We start from the raw sequence: 14,181 nt of genomic DNA, 5'->3' as shown, positions 1-14,181 counted from the left end.
TAACATATCTCAGATCATGGAATTGTTCCCCCAAGCCAAATCTGGTATTGGGGTGCCAATCCCATGCATCCCCGGGGCTCCAGCATGGACCCCGGGTACTGCCAAACTAGCTCTCTGGGGTTTTCTCTGCAGCTACCGCTGCTGCCAACCCTCAGACAGGTTTCTGCCATCCTGGGGTCTGAGCAGCCCAGTCCCAGGAAGGCAGAACAAAGGATTTCCTCTGAGAGAGGGTGTTACACCATCTCCCTTTGGAAACAGGTGCTGGGGAGGAGTAGCCTCCCCCAGCCTCTGGAAATGCTTTGAAGGGCACAGATGGTGCCCTCCTTGCATAAGCCAGTCTGGACTGGTTCAGTGTTCCCCAGCCCCTGCTCTGGCACGAAACTGGACAAAGGAAAGGGGAGTGACCACTCCCCTGTCCATCACTGTAGGAAAGTACCATCTTGCCTGGCATGTTACCCCCATTTTTCACTGTATACATGTTGTTTTAGTTGTATGTGTCACTGGGACCCTGTTCTCCAGGGCCCCAGTACTCATAAGTGTGCCTGAATGTGTTACCTGTGTAGTGACTAACTGTCTCACTGAGGCTCTGCTAACCAGAACCTCAGTGGTTATGCTCTCTCATTTCTTTCAAATTGTCACTAACAGGCTAGTGACCAATTTTACCAATTTACATTGGCTTACTGGAACACCCTTATAATTTCCTAGTATATGGTACTGAGGTACCCAGGGTATTGGGGTTCCAGTAGATCCCTATGGGCTGCAGCATTTCTTTTGCCACCCATAGGGAGCTCTGACAATTCTTACACAGGCCTGCCACTGCAGCCTGAGTGAAATAACGTCCACGTTATTTCACAGCCATTTTACACTGCACTTAAGTAACTTATAAGTCACCTATATGTCTAACCTTTACCTGGTAAAGGTTAGGTGCAAAGTTACTTAGTGCGAGGGCACCCTGGCACTAGCCAAGGTGCCCCCACATTGTTCAGGGCCAATTCCCCGGACTTTGTGAGTGCGGGGACACCATTACACGCGTGCACTACATATAGGTCACTACCTATATGTAGCTTCACAATGGTAACTCCGAATATGGCCATGTAACATGTCTATGATCATGGAATTGCCCCCTCTATACCATCCTGGCATAGTTGGCACAATCCCATGATCCCAGTGGTCTGTAGCACAGACCCTGGTACTGCCAAACTGCCCTTCCTGGGGTTTCACTGCAGCTGCTGCTGCTGCCAACCCCTCAGACAGGCATCTGCCCTCCTGGGGTCCAGCCAGGCCTGGCCCAGGATGGCAGAACAAAGGACTTCCTCTGAGAGAGGGTGTTACACCCTCTCCCTTTGGAAAATGGTGTGAAGGCAGGGGAGGAGTAGCCTCCCCCAGCCTCTGGAAATGCTTTCTTGGGCACAGATGTGCCCAATTCTGCATACGCCAGTCTACACCGGTTCAGGGGACCCCTTAGCCCTGCTCTGGCGCGAAACTGGACAAAGGAAAGGGGAGTGACCACTCCCCTGACCTGCACCTCCCCTTGGAGGTGTCCAGAGCTCCTCCAGTGTGCTCCAGACCTCTGCCATCTTGGAAACAGAGGTGCTGCTGGCACACTGGACTGCTCTGAGTGGCCAGTGCCACCAGGTGACGTCAGAGACTCCTTCTGATAGGCTCCTTCAGGTGTTGCTAGCCTATCCTCTCTCCTAGGTAGCCAAACCCTCTTTTCTGGCTATTTAGGGTCTCTGTCTCTGGGGAAACTTTAGATAACGAATGCAAGAGCTCATCCGAGTTCCTCTGCATCTCTCTCTTCACCTTCTGCCAAGGAATCGACTGCTGACCGCGCTGGAAGCCTGCAAAACTGCAACATAGTAGCTAAGACGACTACTGCAACTCTGTAACGCTGATCCCACCGCTGCCACCAATGTAGGAGGCTGGACTGGCTTGTAGTGAGTACCAAGGGGTACTTGCACCTTGCACCAGGCCCAGTTATCCCTTATTAGTGTATAGGGTGTCTAGCAGCTTAGGCTGATAGATAATGGTAGCTTAGCAGAGCAGCTTAGGCTGAACTAGGAGACGTGTGAAGCTACTACAGTACCACAAGTGTCACTTGCACAATATCATAAGAAAACACAATACACAGTTATACTAAAAATGGCTCGCCTGAAGGCTGTTTTGGTTCAGTACAAACCAGGGCAGAAAGTGTGGGTCTTGGAGCCTGTGGCCCCAAGAGCACTCCAAGATAAACGGAGTTGACCCCACACAATTGTTGAGAAAAAGGGTGAAGTCACCTATTTAGTTGACTTAGGCACTGCAAGGAGTCCTCTTAGGGTACTCCATGTAAACCGCCTGAAACCCTACTATGACAGGGCTGATCTCACCCTGCTCATGGCAACTGATGAGGGACAGGAAGAAGACAGTGATCCTCTACCTGATCTCTTCTCTTCCACAAAACAAGATGCTCTTGTGGAAGGTGTAGTTTTGGCTGATTGTCTTACTGCTGAGCAGAAAGACCATTGCATAAATCTCCTAGATCAATTCTCTGAACTCTTCTCTACTGTGCCAGGTACCACTTCTTGGTGTGAGCACACTATAGATACTGGAGACAGTTTACCTGTCAAAAGTAAGATCTATAGGCAGCCTGACCATGTCAGGGACTGCATAAAGCAAGAGGTACAGAAAATGTTAGAACTAGGAGTGGTTGAGCACTCTGAAAGTCCATGGGCTTCTCCTGTGGTACTTGTACCAAAACCTCATTCCAAAGATGGAAAGAAGGAAATGCGGTTTTGTGTAGACTATAGAGGTCTCAACCTGGTAACCAAAACTGATGCTCACCCTCTACCCAGGGCAGATGAGCTCATAGATACACTGGCATCTGCCAAGTATCTAAGCACTTTTGATTTGACTGCACGGTATTGGCAGATCAAATTATCAGAAGATGCTAAACCTAAAACAGCATTTTCAACCATTGGAGGACATTACCAGTTCACTGTAATGCCTTTTGGATTGAAAAATGCACCTGCCACTTTTCAGAGGTTGGTGAACACAGTCCTGCAAGGGCTGGAGGCTTTCAGTGCAGCATATTTGGACGATATAGCTGTCTTTAGCTCCAGCTGGGATGATCACCTGGTCCACCTATGGAAAGTTTTAGAGGCCCTGCAAAAGGCAGGCCTCACTATCAAGGCTTCAAAGTGCCAGATAGGGCAGGGTAAGATGGTTTATCTGGGACACCTTGTTGGTGGGGAACAGATTGCACCACTTCAGGGGAAAATCCAAACAATTATTGATTGGGTTCCCCCCACCACTCAGACTCAGGTGAGAGCCTTCCTAGGCCTCACTGGGTATTACAGGAGGTTCATTAAGAACTATGGCTCCATTGCAGCCCCTCTTAATGACCTCACATCCAAGAAAATGCCTAAAAAGGTATTATGGACAGCAAACTGTCAGAAAGCTTTTGAGGAGCTGAAGCAGGCAATGTGCTCTGCTCCTCTCCTGAAAAGCCCTTGTTACTCTAAAAAATTCTATGTCCAAACTGATGCATCTGAATTAGGAGTAGGGGCAGTCCTATCACAACTTAATTCTGAGGGCCAGGATCAACCTGTTGCTTTTATTAGTAGGAGGTTGACCCCTAGAGAAAAGCGTTGGTCTGCCATAGAGAGGGAGGCCTTTGCTGTGGTCTGGGCTCTGAAGAAGTTGAGGCCATACCTGTTTGGCACTCACTTCATTGTTCAGACAGACCACAAACCTCTACTTTGGCTAAAACAAATGAAAGGTGAAAATCCTAAATTGTTGAGGTGGTCCATATCCCTACAGGGAATGGACTATACAGTGGAACATAGACCTGGGAGTAGCCACTCCAATGCAGATGGACTCTCCAGATATTTCCACTTAGACAATGAAGACTCATCAGGTCATGGCTAGTCTTATTGTCCTTCGTTTGGGGGGGGTTGTGTAGGAAAGTACCATCTTGCCTGGAATGTTACCCCCATTTTTCACTGTATATACGTTGTTTTAGTTGTATGTGTCACTGGGACCCTGTTCTCCAGGGCCCCAGTGCTCATAAGTGTGCCTGAATGTGTTACCTGTGTAGTGACTAACTGTCTCACTGAGGCTCTGCTAACCAGAACCTCAGTGGTTATGCTCTCTCATTTCTTTCAAATTGTCACTAACAGGCTAGTGACCAATTTTACCAATTTACATTGGCTTACTGGCACACCCTTATAATTCCCTAGTATATGGTACTGAGGTACCCAGGGTATTGGGGTTCCAGGAGATCCCTATGGGCTGCAGCATTTCTTTTGCCACCCATAGGGAGCTCTGACAATTCTGACACAGGCCTGCCACTGCAGCCTGAGTGAAATAACGTCCACGTTATTTCACAGCCATTTTACACTGCACTTAAGTAACTTATAAGTCACCTATATGTCTAACCTTTACCTGGTAAAGGTTAGGTGCAAAGTTACTTAGTGTGAGGGCACCCTGGCACTAGCCAAGGTGCCCCCACATTGTTCAGGGCCAATTCCCCGGACTTTGTGAGTGCGGGGACACCATTACACGCGTGCACTACATATAGGTCACTACCTATATGTAGCTTCACAATGGTAACTCCGAATATGGCCATGTAACATGTCTATGATCATGGAATTGCCCCCTCTATACCATCCTGGCATAGTTGGCACAATCCCATGATCCCAGTGGTCTGTAGCACAGACCCTGGTACTGCCAAACTGCCCTTCCTGGGGTTTCACTGCAGCTGCTGCTGCTGCCAACCCCTCAGACAGGCATCTGCCCTCCTGGGGTCCAGCCAGGCCTGGCCCAGGATGGCAGAACAAAGGACTTCCTCTGAGAGAGGGTGTTACACCCTCTCCCTTTGGAAAATGGTGTGAAGGCAGGGGAGGAGTAGCCTCCCCCAGCCTCTGGAAATGCTTTCTTGGGCACAGATGTGCCCAATTCTGCATAAGTCAGTCTACACCGGTTCAGGGGACCCCTTAGCCCTGCTCTGGCGTGAAACTGGACAAAGGAAAGGGGAGTGACCACTCCCCTGACCTGCACCTCCCCTGGGAGGTGTCCAGAGCTCCTCCAGTGTGCTCCAGACCTCTGCCATCTTGGAAACAGAGGTGCTGCTGGCACACTGGACTGCTCTGAGTGGCCAGTGCCACCAGGTGACGTCAGAGACTCCTTCTGATAGGCTCCTTCAGGTGTTGCTAGCCTATCCTCTCTCCTAGGTAGCCAAACCCTCTTTTCTGGCTATTTAGGGTCTCTGTCTCTGGGGAAACTTTAGATAACGAATGCAAGAGCTCATCCGAGTTCCTCTGCATCTCTCTCTTCACCTTCTGCCAAGGAATCGACTGCTGACCGCGCTGGAAGCCTGCAAAACTGCAACATAGTAGCTAAGACGACTACTGCAACTCTGTAACGCTGATCCTGCGGCCTTCTCAACTGTTTTCCTGGTGGTGCATGCTGTGGGGGTAGTCTGCCTCCTCTCTGCAATAGAAGCTCCGAAGAAATCTCTCGTGGGTCGACGGAATCTTCCCCCTGCAACCGCAGGCACCAAAAAGCTGCATTACCGGTCCCTTGGGTCTCCTCTCAGCACGACGAGCGAGGTCCCTCGAATCCAGCAACTCTGTCCAAGTGACTCCCACAGTCCAGTGACTCTTCAGTCCAAGTTTGGTGGAGGTAAGTCCTTGCCTCACCTTGCTAGACTGCATTGCTGGGAACCGCGACTTTTGCAGCTACTCCGGCCCCTGTGCACTTCCGGTGGAAATCCTTTGTGCACAGCCAAGCCTGGGTCCACGGCACTCTAACCTGCATTGCACGACTTTCTAAGTTGGTCTCCGGCGACGTGGGACTCCTTTGTGTAACTTCGGGTGAGCACCGTTTCACGCATCCTCGTAGTGCCTGTTTCTGGCACTTCTCCGGGTGCTACCTGCTGCTAAGAGGGCTCCTTGTCTTGCTCGACGTCCCCCCTACCTCCTGGTCCAATTTGCGACCTCCTGGTCCCTCCTGGGCCACAGCAGCATCCAAAAAAGCTAACCGCACGATTTGCAGCTATCAAGGCTTGTTGGCGTTCTTTCGGCGGGAAAACACTTCTGCACGACTCTCCACGGCGAGAGGGATCCGTCCACCAAAGGGGAAGTCTCTAGCCCTTTTCGTTCCTGCAGAAACCTCAGCTTCTTCTGTCCAGTAGAAGCTTCTTTGCATCCACAGCTGGCATTTCCTGGGCATATGCCCATCTCCGACTTGCTTGTGACTTTTGGACTTGGTCCCCTTGTTCCACAGGTACCCTAGATTGGAAATCCATCGTTGTTGCATTGTTGGTTTGTGTCTTTCCTGCATTATTCCTCTAACACGACTTCTTTATCCTTAGGGGAACTTTAGTGCACTTTGCACTCACTTTTCAGGGTCTTGGGGAGGGTTATTTTTCTAACTCTCACTATTTTCTAATAGTCCCAGCGACCCTCTACAAGGTCACATAGGTTTGGGGTCCATTCGTGGTTCGCATTCCACTTTTGGAGTATATGGTTTGTGTTGCCCCTATCCCTATGTGTCCCCATTGCATCCTATTGCAACTGTACATTGTTTGCACTGTTTTCTAAGACTATACTGCATATTTTTGCTATTGTGTATATATATCTTGTGTATATTTCCTATCCTCTCACTGAGGGTACACTCTAAGATACTTTGGCATATTGTCATAAAAATAAAGTACCTTTATTTTTAGTATAACTGTGTATTGTGTTTTCTTATGATATTGTGCAAGTGACACTTGTGGTACTGTAGTAGCTTCACACGTCTCCTAGTTCAGCCTAAGCTGCTCTGCTAAGCTACCATTATCTATCAGCCTAAGCTGCTAGACACCCTATACACTAATAACGGATAACTGGGCCTGGTGCAAGGTGCAAGTACCCCTTGGTACTCACTACAAGCCAGTCCAGCCTCCTACAATCACCACCTCAGGGGTGGTGCCCAGAGTTCCTCCAGTGTGTCCCAGACCTCTGCCATCTTCAATGCAGAGGTGTGAGGGCATAGTGGAGGCCTCTGAGTGGCCAGTGCCAGCAGGTGACGTCAGAGACCCCTCCTGATAGGTGCTTACCTGGTTAGGTGGCCAACCCTCCTCTGAGGGCTATTTAGGGTCTCTCCTGTGGGTTTCTTATCAGGTAATGAATGCAAGAGCTCACCAGAGTTCCTCTGCATCTCCCTCTTTGACTACTGCCAAGGATGGACCGCTGACTGCTCCAGGACGCCTGCAAAACCGCAACAAAGTAGCAAGACGACTTCCAGCAACATTGTAGCGCCTAATCCTGCCGGCTTTCTCGACTGTTTCCTGGTGGTGCATGCTCTGAGGGCTGTCTGCCTTCCCCCTGCACTGGAAGCCAAGAAGAAATCTACTGTGGGTCGACGGAATCTTCTCCCTGCTAACGCATGCATCAAACTTCTGCATCACCGGTCCTCTGGGTCCCCTCTCATCTTGACGAGCGTGGTCCCTGGTACACAGAAGCAGGATCCAAGTGACCCCGACAGTCCAGTGGTCCTTCTGTCCAAATTTGCTGGAGGTAAGTCCTTCCCTCCCCACGCCAGACAGTAATCCTGTGTGTTGCGTGATCTGCAGCTGCTAGGGCTTCTGTGCACTTTTGCAAGGAATCCTCCGTGCACAGCACAGCCCAGGTCCCCAGCACTCTGTCCTGCATTGCTCAGCTCGCTGAGTTGACCACCGGCTTCGTGGGACCCTCTTTTGTAGTGTTGAGACGTCTGCCGTGCTCAGATTTCTTGAACGCCTGTTCCAGTGCTTCTGCGGGTTCTGCCAGCTTCTGCGTGGGCTCTCTGTGCTGTTAAGCGCCCCCTCTGTCTCCTCCTCCAAGGGACAACCTCCTGGTCCTTTCTGGGCACGGACAGCACCCGTTTTCTTCAACCACAACCCAGAAGTGGTTGAACACAAGGTCAGCGTCACGTAAATCAGAAAGGTCAATCCGAAAAAGAACAAATGAGTGAACCAAACCTCAAGATAGAAAAAAGCCCTGAAGAAGTCCTTTTGTGTAGGACGAAACGTGTTGGCTGATTGCTCGTTTGTTCAAGAAAAAGCAATAATAAAAAATGAAGATTTTTAAACGACAACGTTGTGTTACTGGACTTTACTGACTTTGCGTAGTGGTGCACTATCCATATCTTTTTGCATGTAATCCTTTCAGGATTGCCCCTGTGGTGGCAGGTGCTGTGATGTGTGCACAGGTATAGCCATAGATATTGGGCGACAATATAGTTCACAGAGTTGTAATATTTATGGTAGTCCAAGACAGGTGCATTTGTAAGGTTTAACCCACCACTAATTCAGTAGCAGTTTTTTTTTTCACGACTCTTGCAGCTAGCAAGGCTTGTTTGCAGTCTTTCTGCGTGGAAACAACTCTGCATCCTCCAGCACGCTGTGGGACATCTTCTGTGCAAAGGAGAAGTTCCTGGCATCTTCCTTTGTTGCATAATCTTCCGCTTTTTTCACCCCGAGGCAGCCCTTTTGCACCTTCATCCGGGCTTTAGTGGGCTTCTGCCACCCCTGGACACTTGTGTGACTCTTGGACTTGGTCCCCTTCCTTTGCAGGTCCTCAGGTCCAGGAATCCGTCTTCAGTGCTTTGCAGTCAGTTGTTGCCTTTGCAGAATCCCCTATCTCGACTTTACTGTCTTTCTGGGGTAGTAGGGTAACTTTACTCCTACTTTTAAGGTTCTTGGGGTGGGGTATCTTGGACACCCTTAGGGGGTCATTACGACCTTGGCGGGCGGCATCTGAGCATCAGCCGCCCGCCAAGATCTAACCGCTGTGTGGCCGCGGCCATTTGGAGATCCCCGCTGGGCCGTCCAGCGGGCGTAAACCTGGTTTCCACCCGCCGGCCCAGTGGGGATCACGCCGCAACATAGGAGCCGGCTCCAAATGGAGCCGGCGGTGTTGCGGCCATGTGACGGGTGCAGTTGCACCCGTCGCTCTTTTCACTGTCTGCATAGCAGACAGTGAAAAGCTGCATATTCCGCCAGCCTTTTCTTGGCGGTGCAAACCGCCAGAAAAAGGCTGGCGGTCGGGGACTCGTAATCCAATGGGCAGCGCTGCAAGCAACGCTGCCCTGGCGGATTATCACCGCCAGGGCAAAAGTGGCGGAATACCGCCGGCTCCGGTGGTGTGATCCGCCTGGAAGCACAGCCAGCCTGTTGGCGGTGCTTCCGTCATTTTAGCCCTGGCGGTCTCGTACCGCCAGGGTCAAAATGCCCCCCTTTGTGTTTTCTTACACTTCCAGTGACCCTCTACACACTACACTATGCCTGGGGTCCATTCGTGGTTTGCATTCCACTTTTGGAGTATATGGTTTTTGTTGCCCCTAGGCCTATTGTGTCCTATTGCATCCTATTGTATTCTACAGTGTTTGCACTACTTTTCTAACTGTTTACTTACCTGATTTTGGTTTGTGTGTATATTTTGTGTATTTTACTTACCTCCTAAGGGAGTATATCCTCTGAGATACTTTTGGCATATTGTCACTAAAATAAAGTACCTTTATTTTTAGTAACTCTGAGTATTGTGTTTCGTATGATATAGTGCTATATGATATAAGTGGTATAGTAGGAGCTTTGCATGTCTCCTAGTTCAGCCTAAGCTGCTCTGCTATAGCTACCTCTATCAGCCTAAGGTGCTCGAACACTACTAATCTACTAATAAGGGATAACTGGACCTGGCACAAGGTGTAAGTACCATCAGGTACCCACTATAAGCCAGGCCTGCCTTCTACAGGGTGGACATCTAGGAATATTATTTTCTTACATGCGTGTTCAGGGGCCTTAAGTCCAGGGTGGGTTTCAGGCTGCCCCCCCCCCTTTCTTGGGAATAAAGAAATACCTGTAAAAGTGACCCCACCCACTTTGAAATTTGCAAGATCAGATCAGGGAGCACTAGATTGTTAACTGATTACAAAATGTTAAATCTGTAGAACAGGTGTCATGGAAACAAGTTGTAGTGAGGTGTTGGCTGGGTACATTAACAAACCTCATGCTATTCTTCTCCACAGTAGCTACTTGTCACTTGGTGTCCATCATAATGCACTGTTTCAGAGGAAACAGCACATTAAACTGTGCTTATGAACATGAGCTTAAACCTTGATACAATAAACTATCACAATAATAGCAAACAGAAACTGTGCTCGTGAACTGGAGCTTAAATCTTGATGCAATCAACTGCAGTGAACTGAAAATTACACTGCCCTTAGGAACATGAGCTTAAACCTTGACGGGAGATAAACAATAAGAATGTAATATGTACACTAAAAGCATAACAATAAAAATGTGTACACCTGGCCTGGTTAACAAATAGTGCTGAAAAGCAATGTTATTATATATCATATTTCTAGAATACCAAGAAGTACAATTATGTTTAAATTAAGTTATACCGATATTGTAATAAAATAGTAAACAGCAGTGCAAATGTATAACATATTTATATTAAACAATTATGTGGTCTAAGCGTAGAGGCACCTGATTCATAATTTCTGAGAACTGTTGGAGTTTGCTGAGTTCCACAAGATTTAGCCACGTCATGTCAAGAATCCAACGAAATGGTTTAGGTGGACAGGCTTTAAGATCGAGCGCAGCCCCTCCTGAAAAGATGGAAGAAACAGCAAGAAATTATATTTTTGCTTAGTATTGCAAACACCCTATTAGAAGAATTACTTTAAAATTGTACATTTCCAATCAATTTGGGACATCAGTTTTTCAAATATCAGTTTGTTAAAAAAAGGTTTTTATAGAATAAAAAACATTTCACAATAGTTCATATTCATTGGGATTTCGTGTATTTTATTCAAAGGGATATCACTGTAGGAAGGTACCCTCCTTTTGACATGGCTGCCCCCACTTTTTGCCTGTTGTCAGTGTGCTTTGACTGTATTCACTGGTATCCTGCTAACCAGGACCCCAGTGACTGTGCTCTCTCCCTCTAAATTTGGTTGCTGCTGACTAAGTACACCCCACAATTGGCATGCTGGTGCCCCTATGTACATCTCTAGTATATGGTACATAGGTGCCCAGGGCATTGGGGCAACAGGGGTTCCCCATGGGCTGCAGCATGTATTATGCTACCCATGGAGCCCATGCAAAATAGGTCTGCAGGCCTGCCATTGCAACCTGTGTGAAAAGGTGCATGAACCCTTTCACTACAGATCACTGCACCAGGTCACTATAAGTCACCCCTATGGCAGGCCCTACTAGCCCAGAGGGCAGGATGCAAGTGACTGTGTGTGAGGACACCCCTGCATGAGCAGAGGTGCCTCTACGAACTCCAGCTCCATTTTCCTGGACTTCTTAAGTGCGGGGAAGCCATTTTACCTGTGTACTGGACACAGGTCACTAACTGTGTCCAGTTACATAATGGTAACCCCGAACCTGGGCCTGTTTGGTATCAAACATGTCGAAATCATACCCCAATACTGTTGCCAGTATTGGCTGTATGATTCCATGCAATCTGTGGGCCCCTTTGAGGACCCCCAGCATTGCTCCTACCATTTCTGTACGGTTTTCTGAGCTGCTTGGGCTGCTGCCACCCCACAGACAGGTTTCCGCCCTCCTGCTGCTTAGCCTACTCAAGCAGAGGAAAGCAGAACAAAGGATTTTCTTTGTGAAAGGGAGGCAACTCCATCTCCTTTTGGAAATAGGTGTCACATATGTTGGGAGGGGTAGCTTCCCCAAGCCACCTGTATGCTTTAAAAGACACATTTGGTCCCACCTGTAGGAGGCTGGCCTGGCTTATAGGGGGTACCTTGTGGTACTTAAACCTTGTGCCAGGTCCAGTTATCCCTTATTAGTAGATTAGAAGTGTTCTAGCAGCTTAGGCTGATAGCGGTAGCTATAGCAGAGCAGTTTAGGCTTAACTAGGAGACATGCAAAGCTCCTACTATACCATTTATATCATATAGCACTATATCACAAGAACACAATACTCAGAGTTACTAAAAAGAAAGGCACTTTATTTTAGTGACAATATGCCAAAAGTATCTCAGAAGATATACTCCCTTAGGAGGTAAGTCAAATACACAAAATATACACAAAAACCAAAATCAGGTAAGTAAAACACTTCGAAAAGCAGTGCAAACACTGTAGAACACAATAGAATGAAATTGGAGAAAATAGGCCTAGGGGCAACACAAACCATATACTCCAAAAGTGGAATGTGAACCACGAATGGACCCCAGGTCTAATGTAGTGTGTAGAGGGTTGTTGGGAGTGTAATAAAACACTAAGGGTGTCCAAGATACCTGCAGACCCTGAAAAGTAGGAGTAAAGGTACCTTACTACCCCAAAGAGACAGTAAAGTCGAGATAAGGGACTCTCCAAGGAAAACAACCGACTGCAAACCACCGAAGATGGATTCCTGGACCCGAGGACCTACAAAGGAAGGGGACCAAGTCCAAGAGTCACGCAAGTGTCCGGGTGGGCAGGAGCCCACTAAACCCTGGATGAAGGTGCAAAAGGGCTGCCTCCGGGTGGAAGAAGCCAAAGATTCTGCAAGAACGGAAGGTGCCAGGAACTTCTCCTTTGGTCAGAAGATGTCCCACGGCGTGCTGGAGGATGTAGAGTTGTTTCCACGCAGAAAGACCACAAACAAGCCTTGCTAGCTGCAAGAGTCGCAGTTGGAGGTTTTGGGTGCTGCCAGGGCCCCGGAAGGACCAGGAAGTCACCCCTTAGAGGAGGAGACAGAGGGACCACTCAGCAACAGAGAGGGCCCACACAGAAGCAGGCAGCACCTGCAGAAGCCCCTGAACAGGCGTTCAGAAGATCTGAGCATGGCGGTCATCTCAGCACAACAAAAGAGGGTCCCACGAAGTCGGAGTCCAACTCAGCGAGTTGGGCAACGCAGGACGGAGTGCTGGGGACCTGGGCTGTGCTGTACATGAAGGAAGTCTTGCAAAAGTGCACAGAAGCCATAGCAGCTGAAGTTCACACAGTACACAGGATTACTGTCTGGCGTGGGGAGGCAAGGACTTACCTCCACCAAATTTGGACAGAAGGGCCACTGGACTGTCGGGGACACCTGGACACAGCTCCTGTGTTCCAGGGACCATACTTGTCAAGATTAGAGGGGACCCAGGGGACTGGTGATGCAGAAGTTTGGTGCCTGCGTTAGCAGGGGGAAGATTCCATCGACCCACAGGAGATTTCTTCTTGGCTTCCAGCGCAGGGTGAAGGCAGACAGCCCTCAGACCATGCACCACCAGGAAACAGTCGAGAAAGCCGGCAGGTTGAGGCACTACAACGTTGCTGGTAGTCTTCTTGCTACTTTGTTGTGGTTTTGCAGATGTCCTGGAGCAGTCAGCGGTCGATCCTTGGCAGAAGTCGAAGAGAGAAGTGCAGAGGAACTCTGGTGAGCTCTTGCATTCGTTATCTGGTGAGAAACCCACAGGAGAGACCCTAAATAGCCCTCAGAGGAGGATTGGCTACCTAACCAGGTAAGAGCCTATCAGGAGGGGTATCTGATGTCACCTGCTGGCACTGGCCACTCAGAGGTCTCCATTGTGCCCTCACACCTCTGCATTCAAGATGGCAGAGGTCTGGGACACACTGGAGGAGCTCTGGGTACCACCCCTGAGGTGGTGATGGACAGGGGAGTGGCCACTCCCCTTTACTTCGTCCAGTTTCGCGCCAGAGCAGAGGCTGGGGGCTCCCTGAACCAGTGCAGACTGGCTTATGCAAGGAGGGCACCATCTGTGCCCTTCAAAGCATTTGCAGAGGCTGGGGAGGCTACTCCTCCCCAGCCCTTCACACCTATTTCCAAAGGGAGAGGGTGTAACACTCTCTCTCAGAGGAAATCCTTTGTTCTGCCTTCCTGGGACTGGGCTGCCCAGACCCCAGGAGGGCAGAAACCTGTCTGAGGGTTGGCAGCAGCGGTAGCTGCAGAGAAAACCCCAGAGAGCTAGTTTGGCAGTACCCGAGGTCCATGCTGGAGCCCCGGGGATGCATGGAATTGTCCTCCCAATACCAGAATGGTATTGGGGGGGCAATTCCATGATCCTAGACATGTTACATGGCCATGTTCAGAGTCACCATTGTGAAGCTACACATAAGTATTGACCTATATGTAGTTCACGCGTGTAATGGTGTCCCGGACTCACAAAGTCCGGGGAATATTGCCCTGAACAATGTGGGGGCACCTTGGCTAGTGCTGATCTGCC

The 14,181-nt window shown here is 49.2% G+C and overlaps 1 protein-coding gene across 1 annotated transcript in view; it reads right to left on the bottom strand.

Annotated features, from left to right (window-relative positions):
- DNAH8 (dynein axonemal heavy chain 8) overlaps positions 1-14,181 on the bottom strand; it is a 9,979,189-nt gene that overhangs the window by 1,119,531 nt on the left and 8,845,477 nt on the right. The window contains exon 77 of the mRNA XM_069236651.1: positions 10,493-10,614. Within this exon, the coding sequence (XP_069092752.1) occupies positions 10,493-10,614 (122 nt within the window). The remainder of the gene's footprint in view (positions 1-10,492; positions 10,615-14,181) is intronic.

The sequence above is a fragment of the Pleurodeles waltl genome, chromosome 5, assembly GCF_031143425.1.
Source record: "Pleurodeles waltl isolate 20211129_DDA chromosome 5, aPleWal1.hap1.20221129, whole genome shotgun sequence".
NCBI classification, from domain to species: Eukaryota; Metazoa; Chordata; class Amphibia; order Caudata; family Salamandridae; genus Pleurodeles; species Pleurodeles waltl.
The sequence above is the reverse complement of the archived record's forward strand: the minus strand, read 5'-3'. Positions and strand labels throughout refer to the sequence as shown.